Genomic DNA, 15545 nt, shown 5'->3' on the forward strand with positions numbered 1-15545 from the left:
TGCAGTATTCCAAGTGTGGCCTTACCAAGGCATTATTAAGTGGTATTAACACTTCACGTGATCTTGATTCTATCCCTCTGTTTATGCAGCCTAGAACTGTGCTGGCTTTTTTGGCAGCTGCTGCACACTGTTGGCTCATATTTAAAATGTTGTCCACTAGGACTCCAAGATCCCTCTCACAGTTACTACTATTGAGCAAGGTACCACCTATACGGTACCTGTGCATTTTGTTTTTCTTGCCTAAACGTAGAACCTTACTTTTTTTCACCATTGAGTTTCATTTTGTTAGATAGTGCCCCATCTTACTTACTCCAGTCTATGTGGATCCTCCAAATATCAATGGTCACTCTTACAACTTGGCAGGCAGATGCATAAGCAGCGATGGTGTAGCCGAGAACATATGTTTGACTGTTGGATGTGCAGTAGTCAGACACACAGTCGAGGAAAAACATCTCGGGGTTGATTTTGCCATGGCATTCCCTAAATGGGCCATTCTTGTCCACCAGGAGTCCACATTCGGTGCTAATGCTTCGTTGCTTCTGGGCCGCTCTCTGCAAGTCTGGACATACCTTTGGGCTGACTTCTCCACAGCCAGGGAACTTGGCCACCTTCCAGAGTTGGCCAAAAGCTGTCAGTTTGGTGACTTGCCCATTACTAATCAATGTCATGTCATCTTTTTTATCTCCGTTGAAGTTGCCACAGAGTCCGCTCAAGGCACCTTGGTAAGTAGTTGGCACAGAGACCGTGAGATGGCTCTGCCAGTTGAAGGTCACCACGAGGCCAAAATCTGCTTGGATCACAGTGCCCCGACCCTTTTGGTAGATAATAATTTGATCTGGGCCCAACTTGTAGGGCAGGTTGGTGAGCTGGCCATTAACCTGGAAGCAGAGAGATAGGAGAAGGAACAATGATGAAGAACCACCTGTCAGAAATTTGGCTCTAAGTCAATCACAGATGTTGAAATGGACAAGGTTTTTTTTCTTCAGGTGCTTAGAAAATAAGTGTCTAATTTTGTTTTGATTTAAATCAAACAGGGGGACTGGAGGCTAAAACATATGAAGAACGGTTGCAGGAACTGGGTATGTCTAGTCTGATGAAAAGAAGGACTAGGGGAGACATGATAACAGTCTTCCAATATCTCAGGGGCTGCCACAAAGAAGAGGGAGTCAAGCTCTTCTCCAAAGCACCTGAGGGCAGGACAAGAAGCAATGGATGGAAGCTAATCAAGGAGAGAAGCAACTTAGAACTAAGGAGAAATTTCCTGAGAGTTAGAACAATTAACCAGTGGAACTGCTTGCCTCCAGAAGTTGTAAATGCTCCAACACTGTAGGTTTTTAAGAAGATGTTGGATAACCGTTTGTCTGAAGTGGTGTAGGGTTTTCTGCCTGAGCAAGGGGTTTGGACTAAAAGACCTCCAAGGTCCCTTCCAACTCTGTTATTCTAAATTCTTAATGAAAAACCCTGTTTTAAAAAATTGAGTAGTCTATGTATGTACTTATTTCCAATATTTTTATGCATTTCTTTTTCCTTTCTCTGTTTATCTTTCTTTCCTGCCCCTTCTCATTTTTCCTTTTATATTTTTTCCTAATTTATAATATATATGATATATGATATATGATATATGATATATGATATATGATATATGATATATATATATATATATATATATATATATATATAGAGAGAGAGAGAGAGAGAGAGAGAGAGAGAGAGAGAGAGAGAGATAGAGAGAGAGAGAGAGAGAGAGAGAGAGAGAGAGAGAGAGATGGAGATATATATATGTCTCCATAAGATATCTCCATAAGATTCAATTTACCGTAATTCTGCCCAGAGATGCCCAGCTGACAGTGATCTCCAGGTTGTAGATTTCAATCTTGACTACCCTTTTAGGAGTCCCAGACCAGCCCCCTTGAGGAGAATTCTGGACCAAAATCTGGAAGTCAACCAACCCTTGCCTCTTCTGACTCAGCCCAGCAAATCTGTAGAAACAGGTGCCCTGGAAGTTAAAAATGTGGCCATCAAAGCCATGATAATGGGAGTGGCCAAAGGCAGAACAGGTCCCGTAGCTCATAGGATAGCAGTTCTGGATGCCGTTCTTGACCTGACATTGCTCCTTCTCGCTGCACTTGGTGTCCTGGCATTTCACCTTCTTGGTCTGTGGGTCGCAGGTGCAGCGCTTTGTGCATGTGGTGTCTCCCCAGAACTCCTCATTGGGAGCCAAGAGGCGACCCTCAAAGAGGCAGCCACAGGAAGCCCGAGGGATGCACTTCCCAGCATCCATCACAAAGCCATCCTTACACTGGCAAGACTCCACACATTGCGAAGAAGAACAATAGGGTGGAAGAGCTTCATTGCTGCAAGAGGTAGGACAGACCGACCCACAGATTTTATAGACGCTGTTCTCGGGGCAGGATAAAGCTATGGAAAAGAAGGAGAGGAAAAATGGTAAAAATGATGACACTTTATAAAGATTAAAAAGGTAAAGGTTCCCCTCGCACATATGTGCTAGTCGTTCCCGACTCTAGGGGACGGTGCTCATCTCCGTTTCAAAGCCGAAGAGCCAGCGCTGTCCGAAGACATCTCAGTGGTCATGTGACTTGCATGATTAAACACCATAGGCGCACGGAACGCTGTTACCTTCCCACCAAAGGTGGTCCCTATTTTTCTACTTGCATTTTTTATATGCTTTCGAACTGCTAGGAGCTGTTTGGTCCAGAAGCTGGAACAAATAACGGGAGCTCACCCCGTTACGCGGCACTAGGGATTCGAACCGTTGAACTGCCGACCTTTCTATCGACAAGCTCAGCACCTTAGCCACTGAGCCACTGCATCCCTTACATTTTATATAATAAAATTATTTAAAAAAAAAAAGATTTAAAAAATTAATAAAAAACAATTTGGAGGACCAAAAAAAAAAAAAAACCCTGAGAAAAGAAGGAGAGAAAAAATTGTAAAAATACATTTTTAATTAATACATTACTTCTTTGATAGGATTCCATTTTTGGAGTACCCACATGCCCAAAAGCTTTAATTTAACTAAATTTTCTAGGACAGGAGTCCCCAGCCCCTGGGATACGTTGCAATACCGCTGGCAGCCCATTTGGAACCGGGCCACGGAAGTGGCGTGTGAGCATGCTTGCACAAGCTATCATGGGTGCACCTAGATACACCCACATTACACCAATTCTCCGCGAGCTGCACTGGCTCCCTATTGGTCTCCAGGCACAATTCAAGGGGTTGGTTATTACCTTTAAAGCCCTACATGGCTCCGGGCCAGGGTATCTTCGAGACCGCCTTCTACCGCATAGCTCCCAGAGATCAGTAAGATCCTACAGAGTTGGTCTCCTCCAGGACCCGTCAGCTAAACAATGCCGGCTGGCGGGGCCACGGGGGAGGGCCTTCTCTGTGGCTGCCCCGGCTCTCTGGAACCCGTTACCTCCTGAGGTCTGGACCATCCCCACCCTATTTGCCTTCCGCAAAGAGGTGAAGACCTGGCTTTTCTGGCAGGCTTGGGGCCATTGATCTCGCTGTTGCAATCTTGTGAGATCTGGCCATGAATGGTGTGAATGGGTTTTAATGTTTTAATTTTTAAATGTTTTTATAATGGGTTTTTTTTAAAATGCATTGTAAGCCGCCCTGAGTCTCTGGAGAAGGACAGCATATAAATTGAATTAATAAATAATAAAGAAATAAACTCCACTTGCGCGAGCAGCGGATGAGGGCATGCACACATGCTACTCACACGCATAACCTGGTTAACCTCTCTCCCTGGTCCACAAAGCTGGAAAGGTTGGGGAATCACAACTCTAGGACACAAGTTCCTAACTTTTCTGAGCTGTAAGCAGACTTAGAATTTTGAGAGCGTCCATTCTGTGCTTTCCTAAAGTAACTAACGGGGAGTCTGTCCATTCCCCAGATCAAATCTTCTTAGCAAGGTAATAATTTCCCTGACTCCTGCTTCCCATGAGCTTTTACTGCAAAATCAAACAGTGAGGTTTTTTTAAAAAAAAGTGTGGCGTACTTCACACGCTACACTAGATAACTGCTGGTGTTCTTAGCGTGAGGGTGATGGATGTGTACTGAGCTCAAAAGATAAAAATTAGGCAAAAGGGCAATCTCTCTCTTCCCGCCCCCCTCTTAAATCTCAAAGGGATGGAAGTCATTGACCATGAATGTTCCATTATTCCTCATTTTTGATACCTACTGATAAATTCGCCTCCGGTGACTTTGGGTAGCCTTTTCAAAAAGATATGGAAATGAATGGGCTAGTATGGGGAGAAATTAATTGAATTTGGCCTACAGTTACTGTAGCCACCCCACAAAAGGGAAAAAGACTGGGCAGGTTAAGTCTCTGTGAAGATGTTGTATTATTATATTTATCTCACTGTAAGGTAAAGTTTCAGGTCAGTTTTTCCCAACCAGGGCTCCTCTCAGGTATTCTAGACCACTGCCAGGCATGAAGAATCAGGACCACATGACAAGTTCCAGTTAAACTGATTTATTGCTCATATTTAAACTCAAGAATCTAGCCAGCTAATGGGTCAACGCTAAATTGGTGCTAAATAAGAATTAATGGAATTTATGAGGAGTTGGACAAAGAGGTGGGGTTCACTTACTACTGGTTTACAAATGTGAGCACGTGCGTGCGCTCATTGCTTGCATGCGCCACCTCTGCACATGCGCATGTCCTTCTGCGCATACGCAGTAGTTGTGCATTACATCTGGGCGGGTGGGTGGAGCCTCCCGCAGTCACTGCTACCGGTTCGTGCGATCCGGACAGAACCTGTTGAATCCCACCACTGGTTGGACATGCACCACTTGTGGGAATGTAATGATTCCAGTGTCAACTTGCAAAGCTTTCAAGTTGCCATGAGCAGGAAGGAGGGAGAACTGAAGTGAATTCCATACATTCTTTCTGACCGCAATCAGAAGGAGGGTGTTAGGTTTCACAGCCAGCCAAAGTGGGTAATTGGAGAATGTGATTTATGACATGGCCAGAGAGGAGGGGAGAGACAGGGTCATAGGGGAACGTAAATCTACGTGGGATCAGTCCTAACTGCATCTGAGTATTGCCGGAATGTTGCTCCTAATAAATGACTATATTTCCTTTGAAGTTTGGATCATGGCTCATGAATTAATTAGGGCATCTTTCGGAAACTTGACATCTAGGCTGATTATTTTCTTGATTCCGCCTCAGGCCTTTTACTACAACTACAGTTCCCATCAATCCATGATCTAGAGCAGGAGTGTCAAACTTAAGGTGCTTAATTCTGGCCTACGGGGCCACCCTGGAAACAGTGAAGGACACGCCCGCGGTGCCTCTGCCAGCAAAAACGGAGCTCGGGAAGGCTGCGTGCGACCCTCTCGAGCTCTGTTTTCACTGGCAGAGGGTTGCAGGAGGCTGTTGCAGCCGAAAACAGAGCTCAGGAGCCCGTTTTCACTGGCAGAGCACTCGGCCACCACAGGTGTCTCCAAGAGGAGTGATATCGAGCTAGCCATGGCCATCCCGGCCCCCGAGGTCAAACACAACCCTGATGAGGCCCTCAATGAAACCGAGTTTGACACGCCTGATCTAGAGTAAGATCCAGCAATATGGCTACTGTAGGAGTTGTGAACTTGAACTCCCAGAATTCCTGAGGCAGCCATGCTCTGGGCGTTGAAGTCCACAGATCATAAAGTTCCCACAGAAGTTGCCCAACTTTGATCTAGAAGAAAGCTACCATCAGCAAGGAATTCCTACTCACGGCATCCAACGAGGTTCCTCCAGTCTAAGACAACTCCACCTTCTTGCTGGCAGGCGTCCACATAGCTTTTCAGCGCTTGGCACAAAGCCTCCCTGTGTCCTTCATAGACGAAGAGGTCATAGGCACAATTTTCCACAAAGATGTCAGGCTCAACCAAAGAATGGCACTTGTTGAACGGGCCGCCTTTTGTACTGATCCAGCCACAGAAGGTTTCACCTCTGTATTTAGTGAGTTTTTCCTCGGTGACCTTCTTACATTCTCCATGGCAGTCACTCCAGCACATTGGGTCTCCATCCTCCACTTTCCAACTCTGCCCAAATTCCACAGGGCCCGGAGCCAAGGATCCACTGGGGGTCTTGAAGTCATCATCAGGTTTTCCATCGTAGTCACCGCACAGGCCGCAAACATTCTCAAAGAAACTGCTGGAGATCTTCACTGCAAAGTTGCTGTTCCAGTTGTAGGCCACCCTCAGTGAAAAGTCCGTCTCTATGATGGCAGAGGTCCCGCTTTGGAAGAGCCATAGTTTATCTTTGATCAGAGAGACAGGCAGTCGGAAGCGCTGGTTATTCACCTGGGGCAATGAATGTGTTAAGAAGACATCAGAATCAGTGGTGAAATTCAAATCTTTTCTACTACCGGTTCTGTGGGCGTGGCGTGGCGGGCATGGTGTGGCTTGGTGGGCGTGGCTTGATGGGCATGGCAGGGGAAGGATACTGCAAAATCCCCATTCCCACCCCATTCTGGGGCCAGCCAGAGGTGGCATTTGCCGGTTCTCCGAACTGCTCAAAATTTCCGCTACCGGCTCTCCGGAACCTGTCAGAACCTGCTGCATTTCATCCCTGATCATAATATACTTTGAATATGGATACATTCAGGTATGGATGCAACTCAAAGGATGAACCACTGTTGAAAGGAAGAACATCCACACTTAGAAAACTACTCACCTATGCAAAATGCATAAGAAATTCCTTCCTTCCTTCCTTCCTTCCTTCCTTCCTTCCTTCCTTCCTTCCTTCCTTCCCTCCTTCCCTCCCTCCCTCCCTCTTTCTTTCCCTTCCTCTCTCCCTCCTTCCTTCTTTCTTTCCTTCCTTCCTTCTCTCCCTCCTTCCTTCCTTCCCTCCTTCCTCCCTCCCTCCTTCCCTTCCTTTCCCTTCCTTCCTTTCCCTTCCTTCCTTTCCCTTCCTCCCTGTCTCCCTCCCTCTCCCTCCCTCCCTCCCTCCTCCCTCCCTTCCTTTCTTTTCTTTCCTTCCTTCCTTCCCCCTTCCTTCCTTCCTTCCTTTCCCTTCCTTTCCCTTCCTCCCTCCCTCCTTCCTCCCTCCCTCCCTTCCTTTCCCTCCCTTCCTTTCCCTTCCTTCCCTCCCTCCCTCCCTGACTTCATTATTTTTATAAAATAGTTTTTTAATATTTTTAAATAAAATTTTTATAATTATAAAATAAAAATCAAAGTGGCAAACACACCTGATACACCTTCCTCGTCCCATTTTCCCCACAAGAACCCTGTGAAGCCAGTTAGGCTGAAAGCTTTCATGCCTAAGGCAGGATTAGAACTCACACTCTCCTGGTGAAATAATAAAAGACACCTACCCAGCTCTCGTGCCAAAGACAGGATTGGAACCATGCAAGAATGCCCAGAAAGAGAAGCATGTTCAATTCACACTGCACTTTACCATCCCAGAATGCAGATGAGAGAAAGTGCAATTTTGATCTCTTTAGATTGTTCTTTTTTAAATGGCTTCAGTTCTTACCCACAGAAAACTCGCACCTCGGGGGCAAATGTTCTAATCTAGCCTTCATTTAGAGCAGTTACTTTTTGGAAAAAGTGATGCTTTCAGTCATGTCATTTCATCTCTCCCGGCGGAATTTCATACGGGAAGGAAATTATAGGAAAAAAATAGAGCTCTTTAATGCTGTATCGTATTATCTGTCCATAGTTTCAAACATAGATGCTTCTTCTAACTAGAAATTCTAAGATTTCTACTTGGGTTCTTTGGCAAGGAATTCTATGCTCTGCTTGTGAGATTTCATCCCTATCGCTATTGTAGTACTAAAGACAAGGGGTTTGGCTACTCCAAAGAAAAGAAGAATTAAGGGTGACATGATAGCAGTATTCCAGTATTTGAGGGGTTGCCACAAAGAAGAGGGATAACAGTAACAGAGTTACTGTTGGGACCCTGGAGGTCATCTAGTCCAACCCCCTGCTCACACAGGAGACCTGTACTAGGGATTCGAACCGCCGAACTGCCGACCTTTCCGATCGAGAAGCTCAGCATCTTAGCCACTGAGCCACCTAGTCAGGTTAAATTATTCTCCAAAGCACCAGAGGGCAGAACAAGAATCAAGAAGAGAAGCAACCTGGAATTAAGGAGAAACTTCCTAACAGTGAAGATAATTAACCAGTGGAACAGCTGACCTTCAGAAATCATAGGCACTCCATCACTGGAGGTTTTTAAGACAGCCACTTGTCTGAAAAAGTATAGGTGTCAACACTTCAAGCTGCATTCACTCCAGTGCTGACATAAGGGGGAGAAGATGGGGCATCTGGCAAGAGGACGTTTGACTCTTATTTTCCCTGGAGATGCTATCCCCTAGGAGATGGGATGAGAGGGGGGAAATTCCTTTGAGCTGAAACAGTAGATTACGGGCAGAGTGACTTGGAAGATGGCCAATGAGATGCAGAGGAGTGGAGAAAGGAAAGGGAGGGTTTCGGCCAGGAAGTCAGTGTTGGCTGCAACAGAGCGGAGCTCGATTGTTGTGCTTAATAAATGAAAGATTTTTATCAAAGACTATTTGTTTGAAATGCAATTTGTTTGAGATGACATCGAAACCTGACAATAGGTTCTTCTGCTTGAGCAGGGGGCTGGACTAGAAGACCTCCAAGGTCCCTTCCAGCTCTATTCTAGTCTAGTCTAGTCTAGTCTAGTCTAGTCTAGTCTAGTCTAGTCTAGTCTAGTCTTGTCTTGTCTTGTCTTGTCTAGTCTAGTCTATCGCAAATTGAATGATCACATTATATTCTTCTTCTTGTTGTGCCCTATCCATCATTGGACATTGGCGATCATGTTGTCAATCCTATTTTTATCAACGAAAAAGTGCTGCTGAGTTTTGTCCAAACCAATCCCTTAGATTTTGAAGCCATGATGTTTTTCTTCTGCCTGGGCCTCGTTTGCCTTCAATCTTTCTCTGGAGGATTAAGTGAAGGATGGCGTATTTTTCCGGGTATCACATGTTCAAAATAGCAGACACTACCTGGCTTCCAGGTAGATACTTCTGCTGACTGCCATGTGCCTGCAATTTGACAGTTCAAATCTCACAAGACTGCACAGCTGATTGTCAGAAATACCAGTTCGGGGGAACGGCTTTTTTTTTTTACTATCGGTTCGCCCAAACCGGTAGTTTTTATCACTACCGGTTCACACGAACCGGTGCGAACCGGTAGGATTTCACCACTGCAAATACTCAAAGACATTTCAATGGTATTTATTCCTTGGTAACACAGAAGGTCTTACAGTAGGATCTGGACACTTGCATGCCTAATGAAGAGGAAGAAATGTTGTTCTCACCCGCACAAATCCATGTTCTTTCCTGGCTACCGCTATGTCATATCCGTAGACCTGGACTGTCACCAATCCAACGTAGGACACACTCTTCACGCCCCGATTCTCATTTTTGATGGTGACATGAAAGGCCGGGAGAGTTGTGTCTGGTCCACAGGTCTTGGCTACGGTATAGGTGCAGGTGCCCATGAAGTTATATTTCCGCCTGTCAAATGTCTGGTAATGGGGGTCACCCCAAGCCCAGCAAATGGCAGAAGATTGAGGCACGCACACCTTCTGGCCATTTTGCATTTTGTAAGTCTCCTTCTTCCGGCACTGTATAGGAGTACTCGTGGGAACAGGTTGAGCTTCTGGGTAACAAAAGACAGCATGTTATTTAATGGCCTAGATCCAGGCACCTGATGAACCATATTGTCCTGCTAAGTCTAGCCCATCCTACTTGGGATGGCAGGGAGAGCCTATTGTGGATCCCATCAGTCAAAGAACTCCAATTGTCGGGATCCAGAAGAGACTTCTCTGCTGCAGCACCCGCTCTTTGGAACATCATGCCCTCCAGGATAAGATCTGGCCACAACCTCTTGTCATTCCATAAGAGTCTAAAGACTGAGCTCTGCAGGTTGGCCAGGGAATCCAATGGAGCAGTTCAACTTGGGAGGTAGCTGCTAAATTGATAGCAGACACTACCTCCCCCACCCTCCTTTCTCTGCTCCCCACTCATCCATCTTTATTTTTTACTAATCATGTTGATTTTTCATTTTCTTTTTCCTTGGTTATTTTATTATTCTATACAGGGCTTTTTTTGCTTTGTTTAACTTCCTTTTTATGTCTTTAGGTTTTTTTCATGGTTGTGAGCAGGGGTGGGCTCCTGGGGGTTCGTCAGGGTTCGGCAATCCTCTAGCCAAGGATCATTGGGGTTCGGCGGATCCCCAAATGCCACCCCTGGCTGGCCCCGCCTTTCCCAAGAGTCTCCAGGCAACCCGTTCATCATTCAAGGTAAGTGCAGTGGTCGTGCAGAGGGTCTGGGAGGGCAAAAAATGGGCCTCCTGGAAATTCTGGAAGTCTGGAAACAGGCCTGCTTCCGGCCTCTGGAGGGCCCTCGGACCCCAGGGAAAACAGTTTTCGCCCTCCCGGAGGCTTGAGGAAAGCTTCTGGAGCCTGGGGAGGGTGAAAAACATCCCCCCCTGCTGTGGTTCAGGCAGCCAACTAGGCCACGCCCACCATGGCCACGTCCACCCAGCAACAGGGTGGCAAACCCATTGCTAAAGGATCTGAAGCCCACCCCTGGTTGTGAGCCACCTAGAGTAGCGCCATGGCGAGATGGGTGGCAAATAAATTTCATCATCATCATCATCATCATCATCGTCATCATCTTCCATCCTGTGATGATATCTGTAACACCATCAAACATCCAGACCTGTAGAGTTCCCAATACTCACCCTTTTGGCAGACTCCTACTGCTCCATAGCCACTCCTGGCAGCAATGCCCACACTTAGCAGGCTAAAGGGGCTGTCCGGATGTTGTATGGAACGGATATATTTTTCCTTCCCAAGTCGGTACTCACTCCACGAATATTCTGTTCCTGTAATCTGTTTCCAAGAGACGCCTCCCAAAGTGTCCCCATCCATGGTGAGCCCACCAGCAACAGCTGTCTTAGCAACAAGGAGAGCATAATTCTCAAAGCCCACCGGACTCTCAAAAGAATAGGATGTGCAGTAGCTGAGAACATTGGGGATGGTCAGAAATAAGGGGTGAAATATACGACCCGCATGGGCACCGCCAGGAGAGAAGAAGAAGACCTGGATGCCAACGTTGGCTGTGATGTAGATGGGGCCTGATTGTGTGACTTTCAGCTGAAGCAGATGTCCAGACTTGAGGTCATAACTTTTATGGGTGCCACCAGAGACAGAGGTGACTGTGGTCATTTGGGAGGTTATTACATATGCAATATCATATTGAGTCTGGAAGGGAAGAGGAAGGATAAAGAAGGAGCGGCCCCAGCTTTGCACGGGTAACAGTTGCTCTACCACATGACTACATTGGGTTTTCATTTGGACACAGGTGTGCCCACTTAGCACTGCTACTGGGTGTGTTGCTCTGACAAGCGTGCCAGAGAGATCTTGGTAGCTCTGAAGCTGGATGGCTTCATAGGGTAGAAGGGTGAGATACAGCTTGCTGCCTGCAGGATAAATGTGGTCTTGGAACTTCACAGATCCCTTGAGATGGATCTCTACGTCGGTGTTCTCACGCCATGCAATGATGGAGAACTCTTTTGGAGTTTTGGAGATGGCTCCCATAGGTGTGAGAACATAATACACCATTCCGAGATTCTGGATTGGATAGAGAACCGTGGTGTCAGCTGAATTTCCCTTTTTGCTCAGGGCCACCACAGAGATATTTTGATTGGCTGTCACCAAGACAGTGTGGCAGGATTTAATGGTGCCAACCATCTCTACAAAAGTAGGCATCTTCACTACCACGGTCTCTCCTGGGGGAAGAGAGAATTTTTTCTGGAAGGTGGATTTATAGACCAAGACGTTAACTGTAGTGAGGGGAACGTTGCCAGAGATGACAAGCTTAAATTCAGCCTCTAAATAGCCTAACTGGTAATTTTGCATAAAGGCAGTGATGAATTCCTGGCCGATAGGTGCTACAGCATGGAGACCTACAAGGAAAGGAAAACACAGAAAAAATGAGGATGGCCAGGTAGCAAAACCAAGCAGCACATGTGAAGGTTTGCATAACCCAAAATCAGGGGTGAAATGCTACCAGTTCGCTCCAGTTTGGGCAAACCGGTAGTAAAAAAAACCCTACCGGTTCGATTGAATCAGCAGTTTAAAAAAGCTACCGGTTCCTCTGAACCGGTAGTGCCGATGATCAGCTGTGCAGCGGGGTTTAACTTTGCTAGAAAGCAGGATTTCCTATTTTCTAGCAAAGCTAAATTGTGCGCCACAGCTGATCCCCCCCCTCGCTGTTCTACTTACCTTACCAAGCCTCCTTTTGGCACATACTGCACATGCACGGGCACACAGCACGCACCAAACGGAGGCTTGGGAAGGTAAGTAGAACAGCAGGGGGGGGATCAGCTGTGCAGTGCAGTTTAGCAAAGCTAAATCGCTCACCACAGCTGTTCCCCCCCCTCGCTTCTACTTACCTTCCCAAGCCTCCTTTTGGCACGCACATGCAGAGCGCATGTTCGGTGTGCACTGCGCATGTGCGGCCAGCAAACCGGTAGCAAACCGGTTCAGATTTCACCACTGCCCAAAATGCCCTTTCATTGAATGGGCTCATACAACATGCTTAACCATATCAGGTGAAAATTCTAGTTCCTCCTTTTACACAAGAGCTAAGCTTGCTTAACATTAACCATTGTTACTTCAGGGAGGGGCAGATTTTGTTGTGTGAACCCATTCCATTTAGTTTGTTGATGGTTCAAGTTATCATACAAACCTCCAACATGAGTTAATTTAGAAATCTGGTTGAGTTTAGTCACTGAATACAGATTTTGCAAAAAAAAATAGAGATTGACAAAATGGCCTCTACTGTAGAAGCGTCCAGTTTTGGCAACTTTAAGACTTGTGGTCCAATTCCCAGAATTCATCAGCCAGCATGTGGACTTCAACTCCCAGAATTTTTTTTTTTTTAATTTGATTTATATGCCGCCCTTCTCCGGAGACTCAGGGCGGCTTACAATGTGTTAAGCAATAGCCTTCATACTTTTGTATATACCTGCTTAGTAAGGCTTTCGGCCCCCCCTAAGCGGTGTTCTTTTTCATACAAAGTCAGCTTATTGCCCCCATAAACTGGGTACTCATTTAACCTACCTTAGAAAGGATGGAAGGCTGAGTCAACCTTGAGCCTGGCGAGATTCGAACCTGCAGAAATTGCAGGCAGCTGTGTTAATTACAGGGTGCATTAAACCACTGTACTACCAAGGCTCTTCTTCCCTGGGAATCAAAGTCCACAAATCCTAAAGTTGCCAAGGTTGGATGCCACTGACTCACTGGTGAAATTCAGCCGGCTCTATCCGGATCGCGCGATCCGGTAGTGCCTGCAACGGGAGGCTCCGCCCACCCGCCTGGACGTCATCCCTTCCCATTTTTGACCCTCTGTGCATGTTCAGAAGGCTCTGCACATGCGTGGAGGAGGCGCGCGTGCTCAGATTTGTAAACAGGTAGAGAAAGTAAGTGAATACCGCCTCTGCATTGGCCTACTGTAAACCTCTCAATATCTGGGGTGTAAATTAGTCCCATCACCCCCAAAGCTGTCACACATTTATAATATTGATATGACAGAAAGGAGAAATTATGAAATACTTGAGGAACAATTACAGCAACTGCATTTAACTGAAATTGAATCAAGCGAGTTTTTGTTCTGTTTTCATCCATTTCTTCAGCCAAGACGCGTGTACTGTTCTGAAATGCAATCCCTAGTATGCTATTCAACATCCTCAGTCAAAACTAGATTTGACATTCCTGGCTTAAGATTGGTGTTTTCAAGCTGTTGCATGGCCAGTAGTTCCAAAACTGGATAAATAGTCCTCAGATTGCTGTTTTAACTAGGTCTTAACTCATGGGTTTTTAATAATAATAATAATAATAATAATAATAATAATAATAATAATAATAATAACAACAACAACAACAACAACAACAACAACAACAACAACAATAATAATAATAATAATAAAAATTTGCCAGACTTGAACATTTTGACTCTACAAAAAACCACCTTACTCGGAACAGCTTACATCCTCCGACGATACCTTAACAGTTCCTAGGTCCTTGATTAGGACTCGAACTGTTGAGCTATTAACCAGCCTCAAAGGCTGTGAATCTCATTAAAGATTAAATAATAATAATAATAATAATAATAATAATAATAATAATAATAATAATAATAATAAAAAATTGATGTGTTACTGACTCTGGGCAGCTTACGCATTTTGTAAATGTTGTCATGTCTCCTCTTTTAGCCTCTTCTTACAACTGACACTTTCAGGTGAGCAGCCTGGGAGGATTTTGTGTGCAAAAAGGACACAGATCCATTTGGTAAATCTCACTAAACTAAGTAATTCCGGGAAAAGAGTAATCATTTCTGTTAGATGGTGATCTTTTCACACGGACATGACAGAGAAGCCATTTAAGGTGTGTTTTCTATCAGCTCAGGAAATTGGATACAGAATGATATGTCTAAGCTACTGAAAGACAGATTTCTGTTGAATGTCTAAAGTAAAATTCCAGAGTGGTTTTACAGAGGAATTAATTACTAAAAGGATTTGATGTGCTTCTCTCTAGCAGATGCATTTGTGCAGAGGCCAAATGGCCATCTGTTTCTGGTGCTTTAATTCTATTTATTTATTTATTTATTTATTTATTTATTTATTTATTTATTTATTTATTTGCACAAAGCAGGGTCAACTCGGAGACCCCACTCTTTATTTCTACGAATCAACACATTTGCACTTGACATATTTATGAGCCTTCCACAATTAGAACCATTTCAACCGATTATCTCCTTAAAAATATTTAGCAAACACGCCGAGGAGAAGGTTCACCTGTGCAATGTTTTCAATGCATAATAATTTATCTCTAGATTAAAGTCTTTCACAGAATTTCCGAGAGTTCATATATCTTTCAAAGCATATCAACCAGAATAGTTTAATGTCTTGGCAGACTTATGCACTTAACTGCAACTCAAATCCCAGAGCTATTTTCTTTCCTGACTCTGTGATGTGAATCTGCTCTGGAGTTTTACTTAAATTCAATTTGCATTTTATTCATCTGATTCATGAATCCAGGGTGTGTGTAGATTTCTGTTTTGAGATTATTTCCTGCTCACCTGTGAGCAAGGCCAGTCCTACGACTAGTGGCAGCAGCCTGCATGTCGCCATGGCTGTGAAAAAAGAGAATGGAAAATGGTAATTAAGGATGAGGAACTGGGCGAGGATAAAAATGCAATAGGCTCTTTACTTTTATCCCACCTGTATAACTTTTTTAAATACCTCAAGGTGGCGAACATACCTAATACTTTTTCCTCCTCCTATTTTCCCCACAACAACAACAATCCTGTGAGGTGGGTTGGGTTGAAAGAGAATGGCTAGTCCCAAGTCCACCAGGAGGAGGAGGAAGAAGAAGTATTTGGCATGTTCAGCTCCTTGACTTATTTATAAAAATAATAAAAATGGGATAAAAAAGGAAACAAATCCAAACAAATCCAAACTACAGAAAGAAAGAAAGAAAAAAAGCCATT

At 44.9% G+C, this 15545-nt stretch overlaps 1 protein-coding gene across 1 annotated transcript in view; it reads right to left on the reverse strand.

Annotated features, from left to right (window-relative positions):
- FCGBP (Fc gamma binding protein) overlaps positions 1–15206 on the reverse strand; it is a 51179-nt gene extending 35973 nt beyond the window's left edge. The window contains exons 1-6 of the mRNA XM_034423527.2: positions 15135–15206; positions 10732–11958; positions 9302–9645; positions 5745–6315; positions 1817–2418; positions 311–878 (exon numbers count right to left, since the gene is read on the reverse strand). Of these exons, the coding sequence (XP_034279418.2) occupies positions 311–878; positions 1817–2418; positions 5745–6315; positions 9302–9645; positions 10732–11958; positions 15135–15186 (3364 nt within the window). The 5' untranslated portion in view covers positions 15187–15206. The remainder of the gene's footprint in view (positions 1–310; positions 879–1816; positions 2419–5744; positions 6316–9301; positions 9646–10731; positions 11959–15134) is intronic.
- Positions 15207–15545: the final 339 nt, after the last annotated feature.

This window comes from Pantherophis guttatus, chromosome 10 (assembly GCF_059756535.1).
Source record: "Pantherophis guttatus breed Tessera chromosome 10, ASM5975653v1, whole genome shotgun sequence".
Classification (NCBI taxonomy): Eukaryota; Metazoa; Chordata; class Lepidosauria; order Squamata; family Colubridae; genus Pantherophis; species Pantherophis guttatus.